The sequence below is a fragment of the Ursus americanus genome, chromosome 18 (assembly GCF_024610735.1).
Source record: "Ursus americanus isolate L20-20 chromosome 18, mUrsAme1.1.p, whole genome shotgun sequence".
In the NCBI taxonomy this organism is placed as follows: Eukaryota; Metazoa; Chordata; class Mammalia; order Carnivora; family Ursidae; genus Ursus; species Ursus americanus.
The window spans coordinates 13,916,448-13,944,440 of NC_142144.1; the positions used below are offsets into that span (position 1 = coordinate 13,916,448).

The 27,993-nt window shown below is 45.9% G+C and overlaps 1 protein-coding gene across 6 annotated transcripts in view; it reads left to right on the forward strand.

Moving 5' to 3' along the window:
• The window catches only part of CDK5RAP2 (CDK5 regulatory subunit associated protein 2), a 160,905-nt gene that overhangs the window by 22,292 nt on the left and 110,620 nt on the right, over window positions 1–27,993 (forward strand). For 5 of the 6 annotated variants that reach the window (XM_045791074.2, XM_087869416.1, XM_087869417.1 and 2 more), the window contains exons 4-10: window positions 6,079–6,189; window positions 9,656–9,732; window positions 15,285–15,408; window positions 17,844–17,998; window positions 24,122–24,284; window positions 25,361–25,414; window positions 26,257–26,376. In XM_045791074.2, coding sequence (XP_045647030.2) covers window positions 6,079–6,189; window positions 9,656–9,732; window positions 15,285–15,408; window positions 17,844–17,998; window positions 24,122–24,284; window positions 25,361–25,414; window positions 26,257–26,376 — 804 coding nt within the window. The remainder of the gene's footprint in view (window positions 1–6,078; window positions 6,190–9,655; window positions 9,733–15,284; window positions 15,409–17,843; window positions 17,999–24,121; window positions 24,285–25,360; window positions 25,415–26,256; window positions 26,377–27,993) is intronic. The other variant, XM_087869415.1, reaches the window with a different exon arrangement.

Below are 27,993 nucleotides of genomic sequence, written 5' to 3' on the forward strand. Positions count from 1 at the left end.
TAAGGTTGCTCTTTATAGGAAGCATCTGGTGGAGTAGACTTTTTTGTTTGAATGAATGTTTTATGTGCTGTTTCCTTAGAACACTTAAAGGGAGGCCTTAATGAACTTAACGATTGTTTCTTGTGCTGTTCTTGTTAGCGACAAAACTGAGAACTTAAGTATTAACAAGAGGGCCAAGGACAGACAGTTTGATGCAGAGTCTGCTTAGCGTTTTCTTTTATCCAGTCCTAAAAATATGTTCATTGGAAAGTATTATATGCTCTTACCAATTATTTTTTAAAATGATGGAACACCACTCCCCCCCACCCCCCACCGTGGGGCTGTATTAACATTCAAGTACAGCTATCACCTATTTTACTATATTCCACTTTAGTTCTTTTTAAATCAACTTTATTGAGATATAATTAAGATGAACAAAATTCACCAGTTTTAAGTGTTGGATTAGTTGTGACAAATGTGTACTCCCTTGTAAGATGTCATAATCTATATCTATATTAATAAAATATATTTAAACTTTTATTTATTTTATTATATATAAATATGTAATATATATTTATAATATATAACATAACTATAAATTATATAAATATAATTTATATATTAATTTTTTTTCGTATATGTGTGTATAGTTCTAGGCTCATGTAACCATCACCACAGTTAGAATACAGAACATTCCATAATGCCAAAAAATTCCCATGTGTTGTCTCTTTGTGGTCAAACCCTCTCTTCACCCCAAACCTCTGGCAACTAATGCTCTGGTCTCAGTCCCTATAATTTTGTTTTTTCCAGATGTCTTATAAATGGCATCACACAGTAATGTAATCTTTTGAGGCTGACTTCTTTCCCTTACCGTAAGGTCTTGGAAGTTCATTCATGCTGTTGTGTGTGTCATAGTTATCGAGTATTAGTCCGTCATATAGATGTACACTTTATATATTCGCCCTTTGAAGAACATTTGGGTTCTTTCCAGATTTTGGTGGTTCTTATTTAAGCTGTAGTAAACATTCGTGTACAGGTTTTTGGGTGAATGTAGGTTTTCATTCCTCTAGGGTAAATACCCAGGACTGGAATTGCTGAGTCATATGGTAAGTGGAGGTTTTTTTTTTTTTTGGGTTAAGAAACTGCCAGGCTGTTACGCAGAGTGGTTGTGCCATTTTGCATTCCCGTCAGCAGACTATGAGGATTCCATTTGCTCCACATCCTCATCAGCATTTGATATTCTCAATTCAAACGAATTTTTTTAGCCATTCCAGTAGGTACTAAAACTCGTTGCAGTTTTAATTTCTGTTTTCCTAATGACTTAAGATGTTGAAAATCTTTCCTTGTGATTATTTGTCATCTATATTCTTCTGTGAAGTTCCTTTGAAAAATTTTGGCCTATTTTTTTTTTAATTGGATGGTTTTCTTATAATTACATTTTGGGAGTTCTTTATGTATTCTAGATACAGTTCCTATGTTGGATTTGTGATTTGCATATATTTTCTCCCAGTAGATAGCTTGTCTAATCATTTTCTTAACATTATTTTTCAAAGCAAATATTTTAAATTCTGACGAAGCCCAGTTTATTGATCAAAAAAATTTTTTTAAATGGATCATGGCTTTGGGGTTATAGGTGAGAACTCTGCCTAGCTCTAGGTCCCCAGGATTTCCCCCTGTCTGTTCTTCTAAAAGTTAGGTAATTTTATATTTTACATTTAGATCTGTGATCTAATTTGTGTTAACTCTTGTTTAAGGTATGTAGGTTGAGGCTCATTGTTTTGTAAATAGATGTCTAATCATTAGATCAGGTTTATTATTTTGTAGATAGATGTCTAGTCGTTCCCACGGCATTTGTTGAAAATGAAAAGACTATTCTTTCTCCATTGAATTGTATTTGCACTGTGAAAATTAATAAAAGGAAAACCTTGTTTAGAATGGAGTTGGAGGCCAGCAGAGGGAGCTTTCAGCCCTGTCACTTGTCAGTCTCAGAGCCGGCAGGAGGAGAGGGTCCTTGCTCCTAGATAGTACTTTACTATCCCAGCAGGAGGTATCTTTTTTTTTTTCCCATTTATTTTTATTATATGTTAGTCACCATACAGTACATCAGATAAAGGGCTGGTATGCAAGATCTATAAAGAACTTCTCAAAACCCAAAAAACAAATAATCAAATAAAAAATGGGCAAAAGATATGAACAGATACTTTTTCAATGAAGGCATATGAATGGAAAGAAGGTTTCTTATTCCCCTGGCAACAGCCCATCCAATGGGAGACTGTCATCCAGTGAGAAGCCACCATACTTCCAGCTCCCAGTTTACCCCAGTGCCGTTCCTGACGTCCCCCTTTCCTGTGTAAAACAACATTTCTTGCCTTTGTTCTCTGACTGGCCTTTGGTTTTGCCATAGCTTGCTTGTCTTGGATTGCAGTTCTCTGCTATTCCTGAGTAAACCCATCTATGCTGGCAGAAGAACTGCCAGTTTTATTTTTAAGGTTAAGAGCAGCTTCGTCAAAAATCAATTAGCTGTAATTGTATGGGTCTATTTATGTAATCTGCTTGAATGGATTCTTTTTCAAAGTTGTTTTCACCCATCCAGCTCTTTTACTGTTCCATATAAATTTTATAATCAGCTTGTTTCTTCCTACAAGAAATCCTCTGGGCATTTTGATTGGGATTATGTCAAATCTATAGATCAGTTTGGAGAGAATTGACATCTTTATTATATTATCTTTCAGTCCATGAATTTGGTAAGTCTCTTCACTTATTTAGGTTCCTGATTTTCTTCAGCATTTTGTGGTTTTGAGCATACATAATGTTTTACTAGTTTTATATTTATATATATTTATAAAATATATATTTATAATATATATAAATATATAAATGAATATATTGTTTACATTTTTTGGAGGTATTGTAAAATGGTGTTTAAAAAGTTTCAGTTTCCAATTGTTGCTAGTTTATCGAAATATGCTTGATATTTGCATATTGACTTTGCTAAACTCATGAATTCTGGGATCTTTTTTATAGATTCCTTGCGATCTTCTACATAGATAATCATATTATCTTCAGATAAGGATGGGTTTTATTTCTACCTTTCCAAACTGTATTCCTTTTTTCCTTTTCCCCTTGCTTTATTGCACTGTCTATGACTTCAAATGCAATGTTGAATGGGAATTGTGAGAGTGGATATCCTTTCCTTATTCCCAGTGTTAGGGGAATAGCATTTTTCATCTTTAATTAGATATGTTGTTTGTAAATGTATGAGTTCTTTGTAGATACCCTTTAGCAGATTAAGGAAGTTTCCTTTAATTCCTAGTTTGCTGAGTATTTATCTTGAGTGGCTGTTGGGTTTTGTCAGATGCTTTTTTTGCATGTGTTGATACGATTATATTTTTTTCTTCTTAGTTTTTTAGTCTGGTGGATTACATGGATTGACTTTTGAATGTGGAATTAGCCTTACATTCCTGGGATAAATCCCAGTCATGATGTATTAATCTGTTTTTTCAATTTGCTAAAATTTAGTTGAGGATTTTCCATCTATATTCACGAGTGACTTAGTTTATAGTTTTCTTGTAATATTTTTGTATGATTTTGGTATTGGGGTAATGTTGCCCTCATAAAATGAAGTGGGGAAGTTCCCTTACCTTCTGTTTTCTGGAAGAGATTGTGTAGAAATGGTGTTATTTCTTCTTTAAATATTTGGTAGAAATTGCTACTGAAATCGTCTTGTTTCGGAATTGTCTTTTCTGGAGGGGTTTTAATTACAAATTCAATATTAAAAATAGTTACAAGACTATTCTGGTTATCTATTGCTTCTTTGGTGAATTTTGATAATTTGTGCTTTTCACGGAATTGTGTTATTTCCTCTAAGTTGTCCAGTTTATGTGCATAAAGTTGTATGCATTATTCTCTTACTGTCCCTTTAATTGCTGTGGGCTCTGTAGTGATAACCTCTCTTTTGTTCTTTGATATTGGTAACTTATGTCTTCTCTTTTTTTTTCTTTACCAGTCTTGCCAGAGTGTATCAATTTCATCAATCATTTGAAAGAACCATCTTTTTAAATAGGTTTTTTCTGTTGTTTTTCTGCTTTCCATTCTATTGTTTTCTGCTTTTATGTTTAGTATATCTGTCATTTTGCTTGCTTTGGGTTTATTTTGCTCTTCTTATATCTTCTTAAGGTAGAAGCTTAGATTGTGGATTTGAAAACTTTCTTGTTTTCTAACGTATTTAATGGTGTAAATATCCCCCAATCACCACTTTAACTGCAACGTACAAATTTTTATATATTTGCATTTTCACTTAATTCAAAATATCTTCTGATTTCCTTTGAGACTTCCTCTCTGACCCCTGGATTGTTTAGAAATGTGTTAATTTCTAAGTATTTGGAGATTTTCCAATTTCTTTCTGTTATTGATTTCTAGCTTAAGTTTATTATGGTCAGAGAACATGGTTTGATTTCAGTTCTTTTAAATCTGTTAAGGTTTGTTTTATGACCCATGATGTCTATGGGCATATCCATGAACAAGCAAAGCGAATCTATGGAAAAGTTGCAAAATAGCCCAACAACGAATCATATATTCTACATCTAGATTCATCAATTAATATTTTGCTACATTTCCTATTTTTTCTGTCCCTCCGCAACTCATTAGAGAGTTAATTGCAGACATCATGACAACATCCTTAAGTGCGTAGCATGTGTCTCTTACTTAGGACATTCTCTTGCAAATTCATAATACTGTTACTTAATACCAAGTTGTTATTTAGATTCCCCCACTTATCCTCATGGGACTTTTTTTTTTTAAATTCAGGATTTATTGTATGTTTTCATCACACTTAGTAAGCATGCCTCTGTTACTTCCATTTATTAAGAAGAGTTCCCAAACCATTTTTGCCTTAAGATTGTTGTTAAGATTTTTGAAGAGTTCAGTCCTGTTATTTTGCAATTTCCTTTTATTTGGATTTGTCTGGTGGACTCCTTGATCAGGTACAGGCTAGAAGTTGTGGGCAGGAACATTTTAAATGAAGTCGTTTGCTGTCAGTGATTTATTTCGGGAGGCACGGCATGTCAGTTTGTCCCACCACTGGTGATAGTTGATATAGTCCCTTGATTTAGGTGGTGTCTACCGGATTTCTAAATTGTGGTGGTACCAGGGCGCCTGGGTGGCTCGGGCGCCTGGGTGGCTCAGTCTGTTAAGCATCCGACTCTTGATTTCGGCTTAGGTCATGATCTCGGGGTCATGGGATTGAGCCCAGTGTCAGGCTCTGTGCTCAGCAGGGAGTCTGCTTGAGATTCTCTCTCTCGCTTTCCCTCCTCCCTGTCCTCATGCATGTGCATGCTCTCTCTCTCTCAAATAAGTACATTTTATTTATTTTTTATTTTTTTAAAAGATTTTATTTATTTATTTGACAGAGAAACAGCCAGTGAGAGAGGGAACACAGCAGGGGGAGTGGGAGGGGAAGAAGCAGGCTCATAGCGGAGGAGCCTGATGTGGGGCTCGATCCCAGGACTCTGGGATCACACCCTGAGCCGAAGGCAGACGCTTAATGACTGAGACACCCAGGCGCCCCTCAAATAAGTACATTTTAAAATAAATAAATAAATAGTAATGGTAGCTTTTCCTTTTGTAATTAATAAGCCATCTGTGGGGTCATATCTTGAAGCTGGGTGAATATCATGTTCTCCAGTGATCTTTTATCTAATGCTTTTAGCACTGCCGATTCCTACCCGAATCAGTTATTACCTTAGTGGTTGTATAATGGTGGTTTTCTGCTCTTTTTATTCTTCTTCATTTATTAACTGGATGTCTTTTGTAAAGAAGAGATTTGCCTCTTACTTTCCTTCCATTTTCTTTCTTTCCTTACTTATTATCAGTGTGGAGACATCAGTTCTTTCCTCAGTCAGTATCATTGCAGTGCTCAGCTTGTCTTAAATTTGGCTACTGAGAACCACTTAATCTTGGGTTGGTACAATTGCAGCAGATGGAAGTTTTCTGTAGTATTTAACATTTCAGTCCATTCGTAGCCGTAGGAGCTATGGGGATTAATGTAGGTACCATGCTTTAGGCCTTGCTTTCGATAACCCTTCTGTGCTTATTTTCCAGCAAATCACTGAATTGAAGAAAGAAAACTTTAATCTAAAGCTCCGCATCTATTTCCTGGAGGAAAGAATGCAACAGGAATTTGATGGCCCCACCGAACACGTCTATAAAACTGTGAGGTCCCACTTGTCACTGCCACCCCCGCTGTCTTTGCTCATAGTCCTTCCCAGCAGAAATTTGATTAATATTTGTTCTCAGAGTTAGCCTGAATAGACAGAGCTGTTTCATTTAATTTGAATTGATTATGGGCAACATAAAGACAATAGGGTGACCTTAATATTAAGGAAAGAGATACAAGATTAATTTTAAGGGAATCTTTTCTCTCGTTTTAAAATCCGAATTCTGATTTACTGTCTTTATTTCCATTGCCTTTTCTTAATTCTTTATAATTTAGACAAAAGCAGTGAAGTGGTGGGATGTCTTTGGAATTGCGGATTCCATGTAACTACTGTTACCAACTAGGTCGTGTGACCGTAGGCAGGTCCCCTCAGCGCTCTGGGCTTGCCTGCAGAGGGAAGTGATAATCCCTCTGTCACAGAATTGTTTGTGTGGATTAAAATGAGATGACAGATGAAGAGCCCCAGCACACAGTCTGCGCTTGACAATTGTCATCATTGTCTTACCGAGCTTCCCTTGGCAGTGCGGAGTTAGGATGTCAGTTTTCCGTGCTGTGACTCTTCTGGATTCCTTGTGTGCTTGTTTGTAACTGTCAGAAAAACGTCTGTTCCCATCTGAAGTCTTGACCTGGGGGGCTCTGCCTGAAAGTGGAAAACAGAAGTTGGCTTTCTTGAAAAGACTTGAATATGAACCATATTTCTGTGCCCAGTTTTTGGTTTTCTCCAGGAGATTAGCCCTTGGCCTGGGAATTATTCCATCTTTTCTGTTCTGAAGTTTGCACCAGTGGAAACTTTTGAAGGGCGAAAAGGACCTCTCCTTGAGTCTCAGCAGATGAACTTAAATGGATTTGTCTTGAAGAGGGATTTTATTGTACTTCTGAGCCTTTTCAGGAATTGAAAAGCCCCCTTGTCCCTTAAGACAGTTTTTTTTTTTTTCCTTTAGTGTGGGGGTGGAAAGACAATGACAATGTCCCCTTTTCTAGAAGGGAGTAAAGGTGCAATCACAGTTTGGAGGAAAAACCAGTAGCCTAAAATATTTTATATGTATGTACGGTTACATACTTCCAGGGCAATCAGGAGCCAAAGCGTGTTAACTTCTTGCTGTGTGTCAGGCACTGTGCTGGGCATTTGTACATTCATCATCTTATTTTAATTGTCAGGACAGCCCTGTGCAGTGGAGATTATCCTCATCTTACGAAGAGGACACTGAAGTTCAGGGAAGATCAGTAACTTGCTTGATGTTACATAGCTGCTCTGAGAGGTGGATTTTGAATGCAGGCCTGCTGACCTCATTGTCCTATGCTGTTTAGCTTTTTTTCTTTTTATGCAGTCTGATTAGATGACTTGATTTAATTGTACTTTTATTTCAAGTTTTTGGATAAGTACATGGCTCAAAATTCAAAAAGCATCAAGGGAATACACAAAAAAGACTTTCATCCACCCTGTCTCCTAGTTCCCCAGATCTAACCGATATTATTAATCATTTATGCAGAGTTTTATGTATATACAAGCAAGTGTGTGTGTGTGTGTGTGTGTGTTTGTATAAACCCCCTTTTTACATAAATGCAGGCACGTTCTGTTCTGCATTTTTCTTTAACAATGTCCTGGATATCTTTCCTTAATAGTGGTTTAAGACCTTCTTCGTTCTTTTTTATAATGATATTCCATTTTCAGCTCTCTTGTGTCTTGATTTTTGGTTTGGAAACTAATTATCGAATGTATAAGTTTATAACTGGAGGGACTGGGCTTGAGAAAAACAGCCTAGTGGACACATGAGTCTTCCATCCTTTTAGATTCCTGGGTTAGGGTGCCAGTTACTTCGTCAGAAAGTGGTTTAGACTATCTGGTGTCAGTTCTGACACAGAAACTCTCTGCCCTTCCTAGAGCAGAGAAGGAATCCTTTGTTTGAAGGGTTTTCACAAAACCAGTTAAAGACCGATGCACTGGCCTGCAGTGTCCTTTATGCAAAGATCAACTTCTTTTAGAAAGAGTTTGGCCTCACAGATGACTTGTTTCGTTCCTGTTGTTGACGGTGACGAAAGTGTTGAGCCCTGTCTGCTAGGCTCTTCTCGTCTGTTAGCTCATTTGCTCTTCACATCCCTTATGTCAGGTGCGCTTGTGTTGTTCATCTGACGCTTGAGTGGCCCGAGAGGAGAAACTCTGCTTTCTTCCTTCCTGGACTTGTGCTTCCAAGGATGACTACAGGCTGGTGCTCCCAGTTTCGTGTTTGATGCTAGCGTGAAACCAGGGCCTGGGTCTGCCTTGTTTACTACGGTGTCCCCAGGGCTGAGCCCCACGTGTGATTGCTGTGTATCTGTGACATGGCAGAAGGAACACATGAGCAGCCGCTGACTTACGACAGTTTCCTCCTGGTAAAGAGAGGAGGCAGAATTTGAACCCTTGTCCTCGTGAACGGATTGGTTTTCATTCTGGCTGACTTTTCATTCTGGGGTCCTCATTCGTCCCAGGGCTGCTTGGCCGAAAGGTGGAAGGCGTATCCCCCCAGATTGTAAATTTTACTGGAAATGGGATTTTTATTTAAAATGGTACACATGTATTATGGAGTAGAATGTAAAACTGGCGTGAATTATGAAAGCAGGAGTAAGATTTCAGAGAAATTCTGGGTTTATAGCAGTCCCGTGCAAACGACACACTCAGACCGCAGTCTCCTACTTGAGTTCATTGAATATTCTGTCTGGGATACACTTGTGGACCAGTTTGGGAAGCCCATCACTGCCCCACCGTCTCACATTGTAGTCCGTTTGCTGGAGATTCTGTCTTTGGGTTCTCACGTGAGTTAGCAGCCCAAGGCCATGTGCGACTGCCTTCATTCCAATCGGCTGAGAGGAGGGTGGCTGGGTGGAGCACACCATGGTGTTCCTTACAGACAGCTTGCCCCCTGCAGTTGTGGCTCTTTTGTAAGAGCCCTGAGATTTTCCACTGAAACGAGACAGGCAGTGATGTGGCCTCCCACTTACCCATCCACTTGTTGTGTGGTTTTTTTTTGTGTGTGTGTTTTTTTTGAAGCTGTAACACGTTCCCACTGCTACAGCCACCACATGCATGATTGTAAACAACCAGAAGTAATTGCCTCGGAATGGCAAAAGCAAACTGCAGAATTGCTTGTAAATTTGCTTGGCGGAGGGCAAACAATTTTTAAATCAGCCTCACTTGTATGACATTTATGCCTCGATGTTTGAATGCGCTGGCTGTTAGATGCTTGGGAAATTTACATAATTGTTCCAAGTCTTGAGAAATCCAGGGCTTTCTTTTGAGACCACCAGTGTTTAATAATTCCCTTCTCCTTGTGCCCCGAGGCTAATGAGGTTTTGAATCTAGCATCTGCCTATTATAAGCATCGTGTAAGTTAGTCTGTGCTGAAAGTTGTTTCCCTGCCGCAGACCAGACGTTCGTGTGTTCTGTGTTTTACATTGTTTCTTTTCTTTCCTGATCTTGACTGGAAGAACATCGAACTCAAGGTGGAAGTAGAGAGTCTGAAGCGGGAGCTCCAGGAGAGAGAGCAGCTGCTCATCAAAGCCTCGTGAGTACCTGTCATCCTGTCACAAGCTCGCAGGGCGCCTGCGGTCCCGGTAGTGGAGGCTGGGTGGGGCAGTAAAACTCAGCCTTGTGCTTTCTAAGCCAGTTGGCTCCCGCTGGGCCCTGAGGATGCCAAGGAGGTGTTCGTTTTTATTTAATTGTTTCTCAACAAACTTGAAGTGTAATATACTTAACGGGGAAAGCGATCCCATCTTAAGGGGACAGCGTGACGACTTTTCACTAAGCAAACACAGCTCGTGGGGCCACAGCCCAGATCAGAAACCAGAACATCACCAGCGCCCTCAGGAGTCCCCTTTGTGCTCTCAGAACTTAGCCGTCTCCACCAAGATAACCCCTGTGCTGACCACCGATAGCAGCGTTGCCTGGTTCTGCCCATTTCTGAACTTTGTGGGCATGGACTCGGACACTACGCACGCATCCTTTTGTGTCTGGCCTCCTTTCCTCAGTGCTGTGTTTGCGCGGTCCATCCATGTCCCCAATTCTAGTGGTAGCTCATTCGTTTTCATCGCAGTGAAAGCCCTAGGGGCTCACAGGGGTCCTGAGGGGCTCCTGTGGTGAGTGAGGCTGGGGGGCAGAGGGGAGGGCTTTATTCAGAGGAACTCGTTTCTGTGTCTGGTCGGTGCATTGCGGTTTCTTGTCATATTTTGTTTCAAGGAGATGTTTAAAATGCATTTGAAAACTATTATTTTAGCTAATCACAGAATTAATTTAAATATTTATTGCACAATAAGGCCAGTTTAGAGAATACAGTTTGTGACTCGATTGGTTATCCATTCATTCATAAACACTTAGCATGTAATTGTGCCATGGACTGCTGCACTGGACTAGGTTCCTGGGGATGCAGTGGTCATACAGGCAGACACATGGGGCTTGTGTTCTAGAAGGGGCGATGGCGGTAGAATACTTGGAATAACAAACCTATGGCTACAAAGCGGGAGAAGAGCCGTGAGAAAGATAAGAGCGGTGAGTGCTGATCGAGCAGGAGCAGACCTGCAAGTAGAGACGTGTGGTGAGGAAGGGGCCCTGAGGACGTGGCGCTCAGGTGAGACCTGGGGAGCCTGCAGGAATTAACTGGTGCGCATGCAGGTCTGGGGAAATGTGGGGAGTCTGGGGCATCTCCCTCTTGTCCTGGAGGGTCTTGAGGCCACAGCAGAGATCATCCCAAGATAAATGGAAAGCAGTCATGGGTTTTGAGCAGCGGACACCATCGGAGTCTAGTTTTGTAGAGGTCCCTGTGGATGCTGAGTGGGAAGTGATTGTCGGCAGAGCACAAAGGGAGGCGGGGAGACCAGTTAGGAGGCTAGTCTAGGAGTTTAGGTGAGAGACTAGTGATGGAGATGGAAGGGTGGGTTAGAAAGACATTTGGTGAGCAGAATCAACAGGGCTTGATCATGGATGGGAAGGGGGATGTCACGGATGACTCCTAGATTAGGGCTAAAGATCATGAGCTCTGTTTTTAAGAATGTTCACAGCGACTTGACTGCTGCGGCTTTCTCTCCGCCAGCTCTTTATCCCACACACAGCTCACAGATGCTAAAGATGTTCTAGCGTTACCACGGCTGACCACTTGTGCCACCTGTCCCCTCCCCGTCCAGATGCCTTCCCTGGTCCTTGCCTGACATGGAGGCTCGTGGTGACTCGCACAGGGCTGCCTGGAGCCCGCATTTCACTGCCCTCACAAGCTTCTCTGGCACAGAGTCACACTCCCATACGTGCGCAGCACTTGATTGTCTGTCTTTATTTATTTTTATCTTTTTTTGGAGGGGAGGGGAAGACCGGAGAGAGAGGGAGAGAGAGAATCTCAAGCAGGTTCCACGCCCAGCTCGGAGCCTGACGCGGGGCTCAATCTCACAACCCTGAGATCGTGACCTGAGCTGAAATCAGGAGTCAGACACTGAACCGACTGAGGCACCCAGGGGCCCCAGCACTTTACAGTTGATAAAACACTCTTACATCCGTGTGCATGCCATCATTCTCCTGGGAGCTGGGCAAAGCTTGAAGAAGACCTCAGTTTAGAGAGTGGGGGATTTAGGCCTGGAGAAGGGACGGGCCATGATGCACACTGCTTTAGCAGGTGATCAAAGCTGGGATTCGAACACGAGCCCCTAACTTCTGCTCCAGCATTGGTTTCGTGTTCTTTTCTTATTCTCCTGTGTGTGATTCTTGTTTCTCCAACATGACTCCATCTCCTCTAAAGCCAAGACAAGAGCCTTTTCTCTGTCAGCGGAATGTAGGGCTTCTCAGCCGTTCCTCCTTTGTGGGGCCTTTGTGCGCCTTGCCCGCCGTAGGACAAACACAGTGTCTACCACATCCCTGCGAAATGTGCCTTTCCCTTTACCCTAACTGCCCAGCACCTCCAAGCGCATGTGTGGTACATTCTTGTGGTGGAAAAATAACCTTTATTAATCCCCTCAACTCCCTTTTACACTTTTATGGTGGTTGTTTTTATGGGGGGGGGGGCAGGGGTGGGTGGGAGATATGCGACCTGTCACAGGAAAAGTCCCTGCTTTCTCTCAAGAACTATAATTAGAATGGAAAGAATCAAGAGGAAGTGTTGACAGTTAAAAGGGGTAGCAGGGGTGGTATTTATAGACGGGTTTTTTTTGTATCAGGGGAAGGCCGGATTAGACCACTTTGTCCCACCCTTGCCTCGCCTTAGGTCTTACTCTCTATTGTGTCTGTTGGCCCAGGTTCTATAAGGAGAGACAGGGTAGGGGGAGTGAACTGGCATTTATTGAGATCCTACTTTGCCCCAGACCCTGTGCCAGGCACTTGACATGCTTTATCAATTTCACAACAATGACGTGAGGCGGCCGGTATTCCCATTTGAGTGCGGAGAAAACTGGGCCTCGGAGGAGTTGGGGGCCCTGCTCAGGTTGGAAACAGAGCTGGGATGGGTCTGGCTCTGGAGCCCACTCTGCCTTGCTGTGGAGTAAACATGGATGTGTGCTGGCTTTTCATTGTTATATTTATCAGTTACTATGAGGGACATTAAAAACAAAAGCCGACATATTGTCGGGAGTAAATTTTATCTCTGTAGCTTTAAAACACAAACAAAAATAATAATTCCATTAGTAGAGGAAAATTGCACCATACTGCCGAGGATAAATTTTATTGCTACAGTAACTGTAAAATACAAAGATGATAAATGAAAAGTTGGAACATTTATTATTGGGAATATATTTTATTGGTATAACTAAAATGCAAACAAACTGAATAATACCAGTACTTGTTAAAAATTGTAGTCTGCCTCTTGACAACATATATGATTCTGACTATAAAACACCAAGGTTCGATCTGGGCCGATAGGAAGGAGACGGTCGTTGGGGTGCAGGTCGGGGGCGGAGGGGGGGCTGGAAGGAACCATTCCCTAGAGGAGGCTCTGTAAAGCTTAGAAGACTTGCAGTGGTTATTGGGAATTCGGGGCTGGAAACATCCCATATCCAAGGCTTGGGAAGAAAAGCCTCTAGTGTGGAATTTTTTCAGCCACATGTAAGACCTGTTGAGGAGTGATAGAAATGACTGGATCCCTGTGAACTCCGGATGGCACGGATCGAGAGATGAGCTGAGGGGGTGGGGGCCGAGGATGTTTCGCGGCGTTAGTCAGGAAGTGGCCGTGGTGGCCTTAGTTCTGGCCAGAGGATGACCTGTTCTCAGCTCCGAGGGGTAGACTGAGGCCTCTCACAGCATCGCAGCAGTGGCTGTGGTGGCCTCCGGGACAGCAGGCGGCACTCGGATGGGAGAGGAAGGGGCACTGTGCTGTAGCCACCGCCGTGTTAGCACAGAATTCTCAGAGGTGGTCATGTCACTCTTCAACTGAGGAGACTGACATGTAAGAGGTCACTGACCCAGAGGCACACTGAGGACATAATAGAGATACTTTTGGAAGCAAATCTGTTCAGGCTTCAGAGTCCACGTCTTTCAGTTGTTCACACTGAATTCCATTAAAATGATGTCATGACACCGGGGCCTTCTGAAGGCTTATTGGTGAAAGGAAGCGCGATATGAATCAAGTCTTTATTTGCAGGCAACTCATGTTGGATACTCGGGCAGCAAGGATGGCCCTCTTGACTTTGCATTGTTCTCAGTCAAAAATTCACATGGCCTGTACGTGTGAGCGTCTGATCGCATGGCTGTTGGTTGGGAAAATTTCATATACCCCAAAGTAGGGCACGGGAGGCTGGCAGTGAGTACGTCTGTTCTGTTGCAGTTTTTCCGAGAAACCAGCTTTAGGTGGAGCCATTTCCTTTATTATTCTGCCGTCTGGAAACCTGCAATCATTTGAGAAATCTGATGAGAACTGCGCTGAGTGTATGTCTCACAAATTCATTTCTCACACTGTTTTTCTTTCGAGGAGAACCAAAATGAAAGGCATCCGTGGTTGTGGTCCTGCGTCCGATTTCGGTGTGTCATGCCCACCGCTGCTCGTCCCCGGGACAGACTATCCCGTGGTGCCACAGCAGCGCGAACCCTGCATTTCACGGAGCGGGGGCCGCTCGCGCAGACTCCTCTGCTCATGCCCTAAGTGGTAGCTGGTGCTCACAGATGGATCGTGCTGTATTTAAAATGCCTTCCCCTCCCGTTGGCAAAAGCTGATGTAGGAAAGCCTTGATGCCTCCGATGTATTTTTGTGGCACGCTGCTCCTTTGCACGTTGGTTTGTCAGACCAGCTCTCCCCCTCTCCTGCCACGGCGGACGGGTGCTTTGTTGGAATTGTCCTGGTGGGAAATTTGGCAATAGCTATTGAGAGTCTTAGAAGTGTGCCCGCCCTTTGGCCCAGTAATTCCGTTTGTAGGAATTGACCCTAGGAAATCACTAGATGGTATACATACAAGGATGCTTTTATTATAGCATTGCTTATAATACAATAAATAATACCCCTAACATTTATTTGAGTCCTTTGTAGTGGGCTCTATGCTTTAGAAGTGTTTTCAGGCAAACGTGTAAAATCAGAAATCTAATTTTTTTTTTTTCCATCTGAATGTTTTGAAAGTAGGGAATTGAGGTATGTCAGCTGTACTTCAGTAAAAAAATAGGGGATTGATTTAATATATTACAGTACATTTTACATAGTGAATTAATGTGTAGCCTTAAAAAATGATAGAGATATGTATTTATTGACCCAGAAGGATGTTTATAGTGTATGAAGTGATAAAATCAGATCACAGATACGTGATTCTCTTCTTGTAGAAAATGTCTGTAAGGCTTTATGCTAAAATGTTAACTTAGTTATTTTCACCAGTGAGATTGTAGATGATTCTCCTTTCTTAATTTGTGTTTATAGATATGTATTTTAAATCGAGCTATAACTGGCATGTAACGTGTAAGTTTAAGGTGTACGTGTTGATTGATTCGATACATTCATATATTGCATTATCTGTGTTTTTGAGTTACAAAGACTAATTAAAAAAAATAAGAACAGCACAGGTCTGTGGGAGAAATGATGAACAAATACTCCTTGTCTCTCTGGGGGCCATTGAAATCCCCGTCCCCACTGTCCCCACGTGGGTTTTATACCTTCTCCCCTTCTTGCAGCAAAGCCGTGGAGAGCCTCGCTGAAGGGGGCGGCTCCGAGGTTCAGCGGGTGAAAGAAGATGCTCGGAAGAAGGTGCAGCAGGTCGAAGATCTCCTAACCAAGAGAATATTCCATTTAGAAGAGGCAAGTCTGGAAACCCCGAGGAGAGTGTGCTCTGACAGTGGGCTGAGAGTGGAGGGGGCACGATTTTGTTCCTTTTCTCCTAAACTTTGGGAGTGTCAGCAGAAACGGGAGCCACCCTGTCGAGCCGCTCAGGATGGGCGGGTGGGTTCCAGCCCCGTCCTAGGCGCTTTGCGTATAGAATTTGTGACCTCACACCCTGCGTCCTGGCCATTGTCTTCATTCCCACAGATGAGGGCACCCACGTACAGAAAGACTGACTAGTCTCAGTTTGATCCTGGATTTAAATTTGCAATGGCTGATTTTCAAACCCACACTCTTGCGGCAGCACTGCTCTTCTTCTTACCTAGGGTAGTCCCTTGATTTTACAGAGGAGGAAACTGAGGCCCGGAGAGGGGAAGCGACTCCCCTAACCGGCGCTAAGCCTGGAAGTGATTCCGATTTGCAGGCCGTCGCATGCCCATGCAGCCCTGTCCCCAGTACCTGGCCTCCATCCCACATCACCCCGGTGTTCACCGAGTGCCTCTTCTCGGGGAGACACCGCCTGGAGCCCCTCCTTCTGCTCATTCTCAGGCGCTTCCTGTGACCGTGATGGGAGGCAGGTTGTGTCCTGGCTAAAAAATCTTGTCTCCTAGATGTTAAAAGTTTCCACCCACGTTAAGCTGGTATTCAGTGACAGTGGTTACTTCATTCTCGGTCTTTGAAGTCTCTTGGCCCATCTCCCGTTCTCCACCTGAAACCCTGGCTCTTCTTAGATACAAGGAGGGATGGCAGCCCAAAGTGCTTCTGGATACAGAAGGCAGATGCCGTGGGACTGTACTTTGCAGCCAGGGGTGGTCTTTTCCGTTCATGGTGCTCGCACTGGCCCTGTGAGGGGTCTAAAATACAGACGAGGACACAGCTCTGAGAGGCAGGGAAACTGAGGCTTAGTCATCAGTGGTAGAGCTGGAACCAAAACGAGAGTCTTCTGACCCCAAATTCTGATTTTGAGTTGCAACGTCGTTGTTGGTTCGGTCAGCTTACGCTCCCCGGGAAGCGCCGCCCAGTGTTTAGGGTGCCAGCGGGACCGCCAGACCGTGCTGGGTTGACCCTCTGCGCTGTCGGTCATTAGCCTGGTCCCCTTCTGTAAAGGGAGGCTGGGGATGTCTGCTTTGCAGTAGTGATTGTCCTAACAGCCGTGGTTCCAGCAGCATGTGGGGGGCTGCCACGTGGGAGGCACGCGTCTCAGCCTTTTCACGCATCCTTTCCGTTCATCCCTTCAGGAAGCCTGTGACAGAAATACTTTTATCATTCTTTTTAAAAACAAAAACATGATGACTCAAGCACAGAGTGGCCACATCCTCTGCTCGGGGTCACACAGGCAGGAACGCCAGGTGCTCCGGCTGCGGAACCTGCATTCTAAACTACTGTAGTGTGTCTCTCAGAGCGTGACTTTTTCGTGTTAGGTGAGGAACAGAGAGAAGATGAATCAAGCTCCTTGCTCAAAGCCTGGCATTTAAGAGGCACTCAGTAAATAGGTTTTGTTTGTTGTCTCAGAATACCGGGAAATGATTTTTCCCAGCTATCACTGCGCTTGGGAGAAGAGGCTTTCTCCCCCACCTGAGTGGGGGCAGTGACGGGGGCGGCCCGTGGAGGGAGAGGGCAGGGAAGAGGAAGCCAGTGTTTCTTGGAGCTCCCTGTGATGCAGCAAGCGTTTGACAGAGTCAGAGCAACTCCTTGACGGGATGGTGGTGATCCCTGTTTTATAGATAAGCTGGGGCTCAGAGAGGCTAAGTGACTATCCAACGTCCCACAGCAAATCAAACCCAGTTTGATTTGACTTTCATCTTTGTGACGTAGTCAGAGGCCGTGGGCACTTGGAGATCCAGATCTGCCCCCAGGTCACTTGAGCTCCAGGGCCCTTTCCTCACGTGGGCACTGCCTGCGTGATTTAGATAATCTCCTTGTTGGCCTTTCTCAGCTCTCAGGAAGAACGTAGTTTTTCACCACCGACGTCACCTTGGAGATACAGAAAATGTACTTGAGAATTGTGTAGTCATCATCTTGAAAGAAATAGGGAGGGGGCCGTGGGGTGTGGGATGAATTTGTATGGAGGTTATGGGGACTCCAGAATTTATGTATGTTTAAGTATTGAGAGGCACATTTCTCCTTGTTCTCATTCAAGCTGTAAATATTGATCTGATTTTCAAACCCAAAAATACAGTTTTTGTAGAGTTGAGTCTTTTCCATTGGAAATGCCTATTACTCTTCAGGATACAAGAGGGAAAAATGGCTGGCAAATGTATTTATTACTGATTCTCCCCATGTATAGTACAATTCAGGGAGGGGAAATGTGCCGGAGAAAAAGTCATAAATATTTATATTTTAATCCAATTTTCTTTCAAAATGTTCCCAATTGTACTGAAAAATTGCATCAAATGCATTTAATTTAACTCTAGGATGTGAAAGCTGCCCAAGCGGAACTGGAAAAGGCCTTTGCGGGGACAGAAACAGAGAAGGCTCTTCGGCTGAACTTGGAAAACAAGCTTTCGGAGATGAAGAAGAGGCATGAGGGGGACTCGGACATGGCCGTGGTCCTGGAGCAGAAAGACAGGTCTGGCTCTTATCTCTGCGACGCTGACATTTGGGCAGCGTGGCGGAAGGGTATTCCCTTGTTCCCTTCCTGCTCCTTTATCCCTCCTTTCTCTGCTTGCTCCCCCACAGTGAGAAAACCTGGAGTCAGATTAGGGTGGAGGGAAAAGGAATAGGGTAGGGATATGAGGACAGGGAAAGAATTATAGATAGAAACTCCTGCTGAAAAGTTCTGTTCAGATACTAGACGTAGCCTTCAGTTTGGCTGTGAGCTTCCTGGTAACCAAAGGAAAGAGAGAAAAACAGTCTCGATGAACATAAGTGAGCCAGGAACTCAGGAGAAACCCAGTCAGTTTTACTTGACGTTGTCGGGGAGAAATTTCTCTTGTGAATCTTCCCAGGGGGAACAGGAAGTGATTATATCCCCACAATAGATGTTAGTGAGTTGTGTGAGACCTGTTAATCATCATGTCTTTTTAAAGATTTTATTTATTTGAGAGAGAGAGGGAACACAAGCGGGGGTGGGGGTAGGTGGGCAGAGGGAGAGGGAGAAGCAGACTCCCCGCTGAGCGGGGAGCCGGATGCGGGGCTCGATCCCAGGACCCTGGGATCATGACCTGAGCCAAAGGCAGACTCTTAACCGACTGAGGCACTCAGGCGCCCCTCATCACGTCTTAATGCAGGTTGAGGGCCCAGATTTGTACAGTGCAGGGGCCAAAACAGTGTAGACGGAGTACAGAGCTCTCTATTGGTCCAGGAGTAATATGAGCGCCATGTACTCCAGAGAAATGGATGGGCCATTGGGCCTTTAGGCAGTCTTTGATGCTCGTGTCTAACGACCAGACTTTTGATCAAAACTGGTTAGAAGAGAGTTGAGGTTTTCTTCTTTACCATGAACCTTACGTTTTGATACTCTTGCCTTGCTTTGCTGGTCACTAGCTGGAAGGTTGTGTAAACTAAATACAAGTGAAACTTCCGGCTAGCCTGTGACCTGTCCATTGAAGAGCCAATCTTGTTTGGAATTTGACAGAAATTGTTCTAAAGCAAATGATCTACTTTCCTATTTCCTTAAATAGAGGATACTGACTCTGGTTCCTTTTTGTTTTGGTTGCTCAGTGACTCGTGATTGACAGGCCCACCGTATCGTTTGGGTTCTGGTGCTTAGTCGCCCCAATTCCCCAACTGCTGTTTGCCTTTCTTTCTGCTTCTTTACTGTCTTACGAGATTTGAGTCTGCAACTTGTTTTCATGTTTTAGGATTCTCTATAAAAGAGGAAGGAATAGGCTCTGAGGGAGGAGCCGTGGTTTCCACTCGCTCAGTGTCCTGGCTTCAGTGTCTGGAAGAGCTAGCATTTATTTGGTGTGCTGCAACCTTTTCTTAGCTTTGACCTGGAAAACTGAAGTTTTGGGGACGAATCTCAGGACAAGTCAGGAAACAGAGATCTGTGTGAGGTGTAGGACCTCAGGGTTGAGTGAATGTTTTTCTCGATTACATGGCTAGGAAGTGAAGCCTCCCGAGATGGGTGTTTTTTGCGGGTTTTTTCTTGTTTTTTTTGACTGGGCCTCCCCCTCAGGGTAGCAGCCTTTCTAGACACTGTACTGTGAGAGAGTCTGGAATCCTTCTCCATACACATTATTTATATGTTCCCTTGTATCTCTCCCAGCTGATGAGTGGTGAAGCCCTTAGAAGGTTTACAGATTTATCTTTCCTGGGGGACCTGCAGGTCTCCAGCAGGTAAATTTTGAAATAGGGAACCCAGGGAAGAGACTAGAATGTGCAGGGGCAGCCACCAACGAAAAAAAGACAGAATTCCTGGTGCCGGGGAAGAAGGGAGAGGGCTGGGGGTAGGTGTGAGAAGAGGTCGTGGGCGAGAGCGGATTGGAAGGGCCCTGCGGGGTCCTGGCGGAGGCACAGCGGTTAGAGCATCGGTCTGTTGGGTCATCGTGCCCTTCGTTCAACAGGTACTTCCGGAGCATCTTCTGCTCAGTAAGTGGTGGTTAGAGTGTAGGTGTGTCGGTCTGTTGGGTCATCATGCCCTTCGTTCAACAGGTACTTCCGGAGCATCTTCTGCTCAGTAAGTGGTGGTTAGAGTGTAGGTGTCAACGGTACAGCCTGGGTCCTTCTCCTAGGGAACCTCATGTCAGGGTGTATGCTTGTCATCTAGCTAGGTGGGAGGAGTGGAGGGCAAGAGCAGAGTGAGAAGGGCCAGATGGGTACATGCTGGGTTAACCTAACATCTTTCTAATTTCGTTTAGAGGGATTAGGAAAGGCTTCCCAGTGGAAACATGAGGATAAAGGAGGAGTTACTTGGAGGAAGAAAGAGTGTTCCAGGCATTGGGAAACATAGGCATGGAAGTTCAGAGGCCAGAGGGCACACAGCATGACCCAGGAACTGACAGAACTATAGCATGGCTGGAGAATTGTGTTCTGGAAGGGAGGTGGGAAGAGATGCGGAGAGGGAAGCTGGCCAGATCATGTGGGCTTTGTTGAATAGTTTGGGTTTTGTCTTCAGGGCATGTGACAAGCTGCTGATGATTTTTAAGGGTGGAAAGGGGGTGGCGTCGGGGTCAGACTATAATTTAGAGTGATCCCTCTGGCTGCCCCTGGAGGATGGGTTGGTGGTGGGGCTGGGTGGGAAGACTGCCTCTCAGGCTGATGGAGAAGTCCAGACAAGAGATCATGGTGACCAGGACTGAGGTGACAGAACTAGCATGGAAAAGAACAGGCAGAGATGTTTGGCAGGTAGAATTGACATGATGGCTCGAAGGGCTTGATCATTGATGGGTTTGGGGATGAGGGAAAAGGCTGCAGGGATACCTCCTCACCCAGGTTTTAAGCATGAGCAACTGTGGGATGGTGGTACTGTGTGCTGAGTTTGGGGAACGAAAGGGGGAAAGAACAGATGTTTTTGGGTGGGGGAATGGGAAGATAAGCTCTCATTTGGGACATGTTGGGTTGAGGGATCATGGACATCCAAGAGTAGAGTCTAGAAGGTGCTTGGGTATGTGGATTAAGGCTAGACTAAAGGAGCTGTACGTGCATTCGTTTACCAGCTACGGAGCGTGGCCTTGGGTTAAGTGCCAGGAATGGAGAGAAGAGCACTTTCTTCCTTAATATGGCGCTCTCAGCGTGGGGGAGGGGACAGAGGTGAAAAATGGCGTGATTGGTGTTAGAGGTAAGTTCAGGGTTCTGTGCTGTGCACAAAAGCAAGGTGGTGATCAGCTGTGCTTGGGCGTGGGGGAGGGAAGGCACGCGCAGAGGAGGGTGTGGAGCCTGGCCATGTCAAGGTAATCAGAGAAGAAAGTGGTCTCTGTTACATATGCCACAGAAGCGTGGCTTCTCATCTCTTTGGAAGGGGGAGTTTGGGAAGCGTTAATGCTTATTGAGTACTTAATGCGGTGTAGGTGGTGGGGTCTCTCCATGTGTGGGTGGTCAGGCTGCATCTTCTTGGGGTTTCCCAGAGGCATGGCTGGATAGGCACAGAAACCTGATTTGTCGGTCCTACCAAAGCGGCTGTCTCTCAGGGGCAGATGTGCCCCAGCCACACTCCCAAAGGCCAGTGCAGCAGACAGAGGACACCCCTGGATTTCTGCTCACGTGGGGTGTGGGCCTGTCTGTGGTGGAACTCTCCTGGGACTAGGGTCAGTATGTTCCCTCCCTGAGGCAGGCCTGCCCACGAGCTAAATGGAGGTCAGAAGGTGAGCTGCTAAGCAGACTTAGGACGGGGGTGCGCGGGCTTGCCCTTTTGAGATAGATCCGGACGTGCCGTACAGATTGGCCTGTTGTAGGGCAGGGACCTGACTCGGATGGGCGCTGCTGATGTCTTTCCGGGCTTCCTCCACCCTTCTGAAAGCTATGTGCTTTAGCTGCTTGGTCTCCTGCGATCTGACCTTAGAGCTAGCCTGTGTCCTTAAGGCAGCTATCACTGAGGAACCTCGCAGGTCACATGTTGCCAATAGATATGTTTTATTTGGCCTACACAGCTCTTTTAAAAGTTTGAATTAGGGGTGCCTGAGCGGCTCAGTTGGTGAAGCGTCTGCCTTTGGCTCAGGTCATGGTCCCGGGGTCCTGGGATCGAGCCCTGAGTCGGGCTCCCTGCTCAGCGGAGAGTCTGCTTCTCCCTCCCTGTCTGCCCTTCCCCCTGCTTATGCCCTCTCATTCCCCCCCCCCCGCCAGCAAATAAATAAAGTCATTTAAAAAAAAGTTTGAATTAGTTGCTAATATTTAAAAAAAATCTAGTTTCATGTAAAAGTTTGGCTTTCCAGCTTCCTTTGAAAACCTGGAAGGTGTGGCAAGCCTGGGCCATGGTCTTGCTGGATGCAGGCCACTCCTGTGGATGGCCCCGTGCTCTGGTTTGGCCACAGTCCCCACAGGCCTGCCTGTCTCGTTCCCATCCCTACTGGAGCTTGCTTTAAGGTAACTAACACAAATCAGTTTTATCAAAGTGTAAGTTACCTGCAATACGGCACATCCATTTCAAGTACACAGTCAGTGACTTTTACCTCTTCAGTCGGTTATGTGGTGATTTCAGAGTAGAACCCCTAGAGGGCGATCTTACTCCTCTGTCCAGGATTTGGGGGCATTGCGCTGGTGCTGCCCGGTACCCTCTGTGCCTAAGTGGCTTAGCCTGTTTGCGATGCTGTGACAAAGTACCACAGATTGGGTAGCTCACGAACAATAGAAATTTATTTTTTACAGATCTGGAGGCTCGAAGACCAGGGTGGCTGCATGGTCGGGTGAGAGCCCTCTTCCAGCCTGCAGACTTCTCACTGCATCCCTGCATGGTGGAAGGGGTGAGGCTTCTTTCTGGAGCCTTATTTGTCAGGCACTGGTCGCATTCATGTGTTCCACCCACGTGACCTACTCTCCTTCCAAAGCCCCACCTCCTAATCCCGTCATCTAACGGGGTTAGGATTGCAATATCTGAATTCTGGGGGGCCATGGACATTCGGACCATAGCACCAGTGCATTGCCGGCTGCTTTTAACTACTTTCCGCTGACTCTTGACCTTTACCCTGGGAGCCAGGGAAGCTCTCTGACTCGCAAGCCTTTGCTCTTGCTACTATTCAGGTTGCTTTCGAGGCTTAGCTGCAGAAGGGCTCTTTGGAGGGTTCTCTGACAAAATGCTAATTGTTGAATTTTAAAAAAAAGTAATAATTATAGCAACTGTCATTTGTTGAATTGTGCTATATGCCTGGAGGTGTGTAGGGGCGTTTTAAATATTTTATCTCTAATCCCTGTGAGCAAGTTATCCCCATCTTATAACTGAGGATTGAGGAAATGCGGTTGGATAGAAGTTAAATAACTTGGCCGTGGTCAGGGAGCATAATTTGGTGGCCCCAGAAGGTGTTCAGCTGTACCCGAGGGGGGCCCTCGGGGTGGTTGGCACGGTTTCCTGGAGGGGAGGTAGCGCCTAAGTCAGGGGCAGGGTGACGGGCGTGTATTAGCAGGCGGCGGGGACGGAGTCGTGAAGGCCATGCTAGGGTGGAGGGATGAGTGTGAGCGAAGGTCTGGAGGCACAAGACGGCCTGGCTTTGGAGAGAGCTGGACGTGAGGCTCCTGGGTGGTGAGGGGGCGGGCAGCGGCCTCCTGCGAGAGAGGAGACTGAAGCTGCTGGCAGGGCCTCTGATCTTCTAGGCCCGAAAGCTGGGGCCTTACCTGCCTTGCTCACGAGTTTGGCCTTTATCTTGAAAGTTGGTGTACTTTAAACATTGCCCTGAGAAGCCAGAGACAGAGGTTCTCTGTTTTTGCCCGCTCACCGGGACGGTTCCGCTTTATCGGTCGTGTTCGTTCAGGCTTCAGCACCCGATTTCTTTTGCAGAGAGGATTCTTGGCCAAAAAAATTAGTAGTCGGCTGCCGTCAGTGGTGGGGGCTGTTGAAAGTCTGAGCACGGGGGTGGCTTGATCAGACCGTGGTCTGGCAGCTCGGAGGCTGGATCCCCTGGGGCCAGGCTGGAGGTGAGGGGACTGTTGATGCACGTGAATTCTGGCCCTTACTCGCTGACCTGCACGGTGCGATTCCACTTCTGTTCAGTCATTGGGCATGTCTACTTTGAAGATGCCTGGCCCCGTTTCCTGCCTCCTCCTGCTCCACTGAGCTAAGAGAACAGCTTAGAATTAATATTTAAATTTTGTTCGCTTTTAGACTGATTGAGGAGTTGAAGCTGTCTTTGAAGAGCAAAGAAGCTTTAATTCAGTGCCTTAAAGAGCAGAAATCTCAGACGGCAGGTCCTGATGAGAGTGTGTCATCTGGGGAGCTCCGAGGACTCTCTGCTGCTCCGAGGGGAGAACAGGAGAGAGGAGCGGAGGTGAGCCGGCGGGGTGTGGAGGGGGACTTTAATTAGCACCCCGGACTCCTCTGTGGCAGATGGGACGCACACTCGGTCCCCACGAGTCACACACAGACTGCTGCCAAGTATTAGCTCCCCGGCAGCTGAGGAATTAGCAGGAACCTCCTTTGTCAGGGGCCCTGGCATGTTTTTCCCCTTCCAGCCTCGGGTTTATACAGAGTCGGTTAAAAAAACAGTCCATACCTGCTTGCCTCTGTTTTACCGTGTGTGGATTTGTTGTTGCCTGGGGATGTTATTTCATCCTTTGGGTTTTCTTGGGATAAAACTTAGTACCTGCTTTACCTTTGTGGTTAGAGGCCGTTGGGGGGAGGGAACTAAGTTGTGTGGGGCCCGGCATTTAACCCTTCTGGCCACTCTGCGAGGGTCCAGATCACGGTCCTCTCGTGGAATTTAGAAGCGGGCCCAGAGGAGTAGTTGTATTTTCCTAGGCTCCAAGAGGTGGGTTGCTAGGACCAGACCCAGAGCCTCCCAGGGGTCCTCCCTCCCGTACACGAGGTGGCAGCCTCCACGGCAGCTGCAAGGGGGTGGCCAGGGCCTGGAAGTGCAGGTGGGCCTCGCTGAGCCCGCCCAGTTTTTGTTGGGCCGGGGGTGGCTGCTGCATGGGCCACATTCACAGTGTGGGATGTTCCAGATGCTCAGGGAAGGTCTTGGTTTTTTGTGGAGCAGAGTCTTCTTCATCGCTATCACGGCAGTGATTTCTGCAGCCTCCCTGGTTAGTTTACGGCTGTAATCAGCCCGCGTCTCCTGCTCCTCCCTTGAACCCCGTGGGCCCTGTCCTTCTGTTGGCCCTTTTCATCAGCCAGTGGCTCTGTGGTTCTCTGTGGGGCTGGCGATCAACCCATGTGGCTTGTGTGTCTTTACATTTCTCTTCCCTCGGGTGGGACGTCAGGTGAGACAGAGAGGAGTGGACACTTACTTCTGTGACTTCCACAGCAGTGGGGGAAAGTCAGGAAATGAAATGCTCCTTCTAATTGTTCTGGGGCAGCTGTTGGATTGTGAGTCCCTTCCAGGTGCCAATTAATGCCTTTTCTCAGGCTGCACAAACGGAGCGCCGGAAGGAGAGACAGCGCTTTGAAGAGAGGATCCAGGTATGTTGATGCAATTTAAAATAATGTACTGAAGATTTATCCTTGCCTCTTGCTTTTTCCTGAGAGCAGGAGATGATTCGGCGTGACAATAGCTGTCACGTAGGGACTGCCAGTGTGTGCCATTCAGACTTTCAGGACTTCAGAGAAGGTGTCTCAGTATTGGCAGTAGTTCTGTGAGGCAGACATTCCCATTGCGCGGATGAGGCTTGTGAGGCTCGGAGAGGCGAGGGCCCTTTCCCAAGATCAGGTAGCTTGGAGGAGCCCTCGCAGGGACGCAGACCTGCCGCTGCTCCGTGTCCCCCAGTCCCGGCAGCCGGCATTTGTACGGCGCCTGCCAGCTGGGAAAGTGCTTTCCGTCCATTATCTCATTTGATCCTCACAACAGCCCGGGAGGGAGGCAGCATGATTATCTTTAGAAATGAACTCAGACTATAAATGTGTATGTTCAGTCTCCGTCAAACCAAGTTCTCTGCTAGCTTTTGTAGCATTAAGGAATGAAATTAATGATCTGTTATTTCCCCCAAATAACCTGGTAGGGTTTCAAAGACTCTGATGTGACTGTATTCAAATTCCAGAAGGCACTGGAGTCCTTCCCACAGGAGTAGCTGTCACCGTCTTAACTGATCTGATCCCCTTCTTCTCACCCAGCCCCGTTGCCGTGAGCGTTAGTGCCGTAGCTGGGAGCTGCCGCCGCCGCGTTCAGTTCTACTTGGAAACATTAATCACACGGTGACAGGAATAAGATAGAATAACTGCATTTGAGTGTGCTCTTACAGATATATTTACAGTGCATTTTGGTTGGAACGCATCAACTTAGTGAATCTTTTTCTAATCTAATTTAGGCACTTCAGGAAGACCTGAGAGAGAAGGAAAGAGAAATTGCCACAGAAAAGAAAAATAGTTTAAAGAGGGATAAAGCCATTCAGGGTCTAACCATGGCATTAAAGTCAAAGGAAAAAGAGGTATGTGGTGAGTCTCATACACCCGCAGTGAGATTTTTCTTTATTAGCTTCTGTGGCTGGCCTGTCCTACCCTGAATTTTTAGCTTTAGGCAAAAAATTTATAAGAAAGCTGGGTGAGTAGAGGGGATGGGAAAAGGGCCCGTTAGTCCATTAGAAGTGCCTTTGGAATGTCCAATCTAGTGCTATCCAGGAAAAATACTATGTAAGTTACAGGTGAATGTTTGAATTTTCTAGTTGCTACGTTAAAAGAAGTAAGAAGAAACAAGCGAAATGAACTTTAATAATATATATCCCAAATGTTATCATTTCAGCATGTAATCAATAAAGCAATAGTAGTGATGAGGTGGTTAGCATCTTCTTCGTCTTAGTGTCATGTCTGAAGTGCAGGTGTGCTTACAGCGCATCTCATTTCAGATGATCCAAATTTCAGGTGCCCTGCAGCCACAGGTGGCCAGTGGCTGCCATATTGGATGATGCCCGATCTTCTAAAGACAAGATTGAGATGAGGGACTTCTGGGAGGCAGGGCTGTGCCTTTGAGCCAGCTAGCTACTTGGGCTGTTGCCTTTGGGATTCAAGTTTGTGGCCCACGGTTCCATGCTATTTTATTATTGTTAGCATAGCAGTCTGTTGTTTTCTCAGTAACCGAGCGAGGCACAGATACAGAGAAGAAAACCCAGCCCTGCTCACAAGTCCTGTGAGGAAGAAAGACAGAGTGAAGGCGTGGTGATTGAGGGATGTGCAGGGGGCTGTGCAAGTGGAGGGCAGGGGATCTGATCCAGATTAGGGTATGTACGTGGCGAGCGGTCCTCGGAGGAGAAGGTGTCTGAGCTGAATCTTGAAGGATGAGCAGGAGTTGGTTGGGAGGGGAGGCAGAGGGGAGAGCACGGGTTAATCCCTTAAGTTAGGAAAGAGCCTGATAGGGGTTTGTGGAACCAAAAGCATTTTGAGGTTGTCCGGGCATCGAGCGCAGAACCTAAGGGAGGCTAGAGAAGAAGCCGGTGGGGTTGCACGGGGCCAGCCAGTGGGGGTGGAATGAGTCATTTTCGGCTGTTTGGGTGACATGCCACCGGAGGCTCTTCAGCGGGAGGGGTATGATCACATTTGCATTTCAGTGAGGTCTCTGGCTGTGTCTGGGGAGTGGCTTGTAGGAGGGAGAGAGTGGGGGTAGGGAGACCAGTAGCAGAGGCGAGAGCCAAGAAAGATTGAGTTAGAGCAGTGGTCATTGCTAAGCAGGAATGGAGGGGCGGGGCTTACTCAGAAATAGTTAAAAACTAGAAGTAAATTTGGGGAATTTGCTGAGGGGATGTAGGGCCGTGAGAAGGAGCAGTGGAGGACGTCTCCTGGGGTCTGGCTGGAGTGGCTGGGATGTGGTGGTGCCACCGACTCAGTTGACAGCATAGAACATGGAGAATGAGGGCAAGGTGGGTGCGGTGGTGGAGGGGATGAGTCTTTTTGTGAAGGGTGGACTGTGAGGGGCTCGTGGACCACCGTGGTGGGATGTCCAAGGGGAGATGGGTACGTCAGCCCCAAGCCTGCAGAGAGCTCAGGCGTGAGTTACAATTCCAGGAGCGGGTCTGCCTGCTTGGGAGCGTGTGGAAGGGAAAGAACAAGGCCGC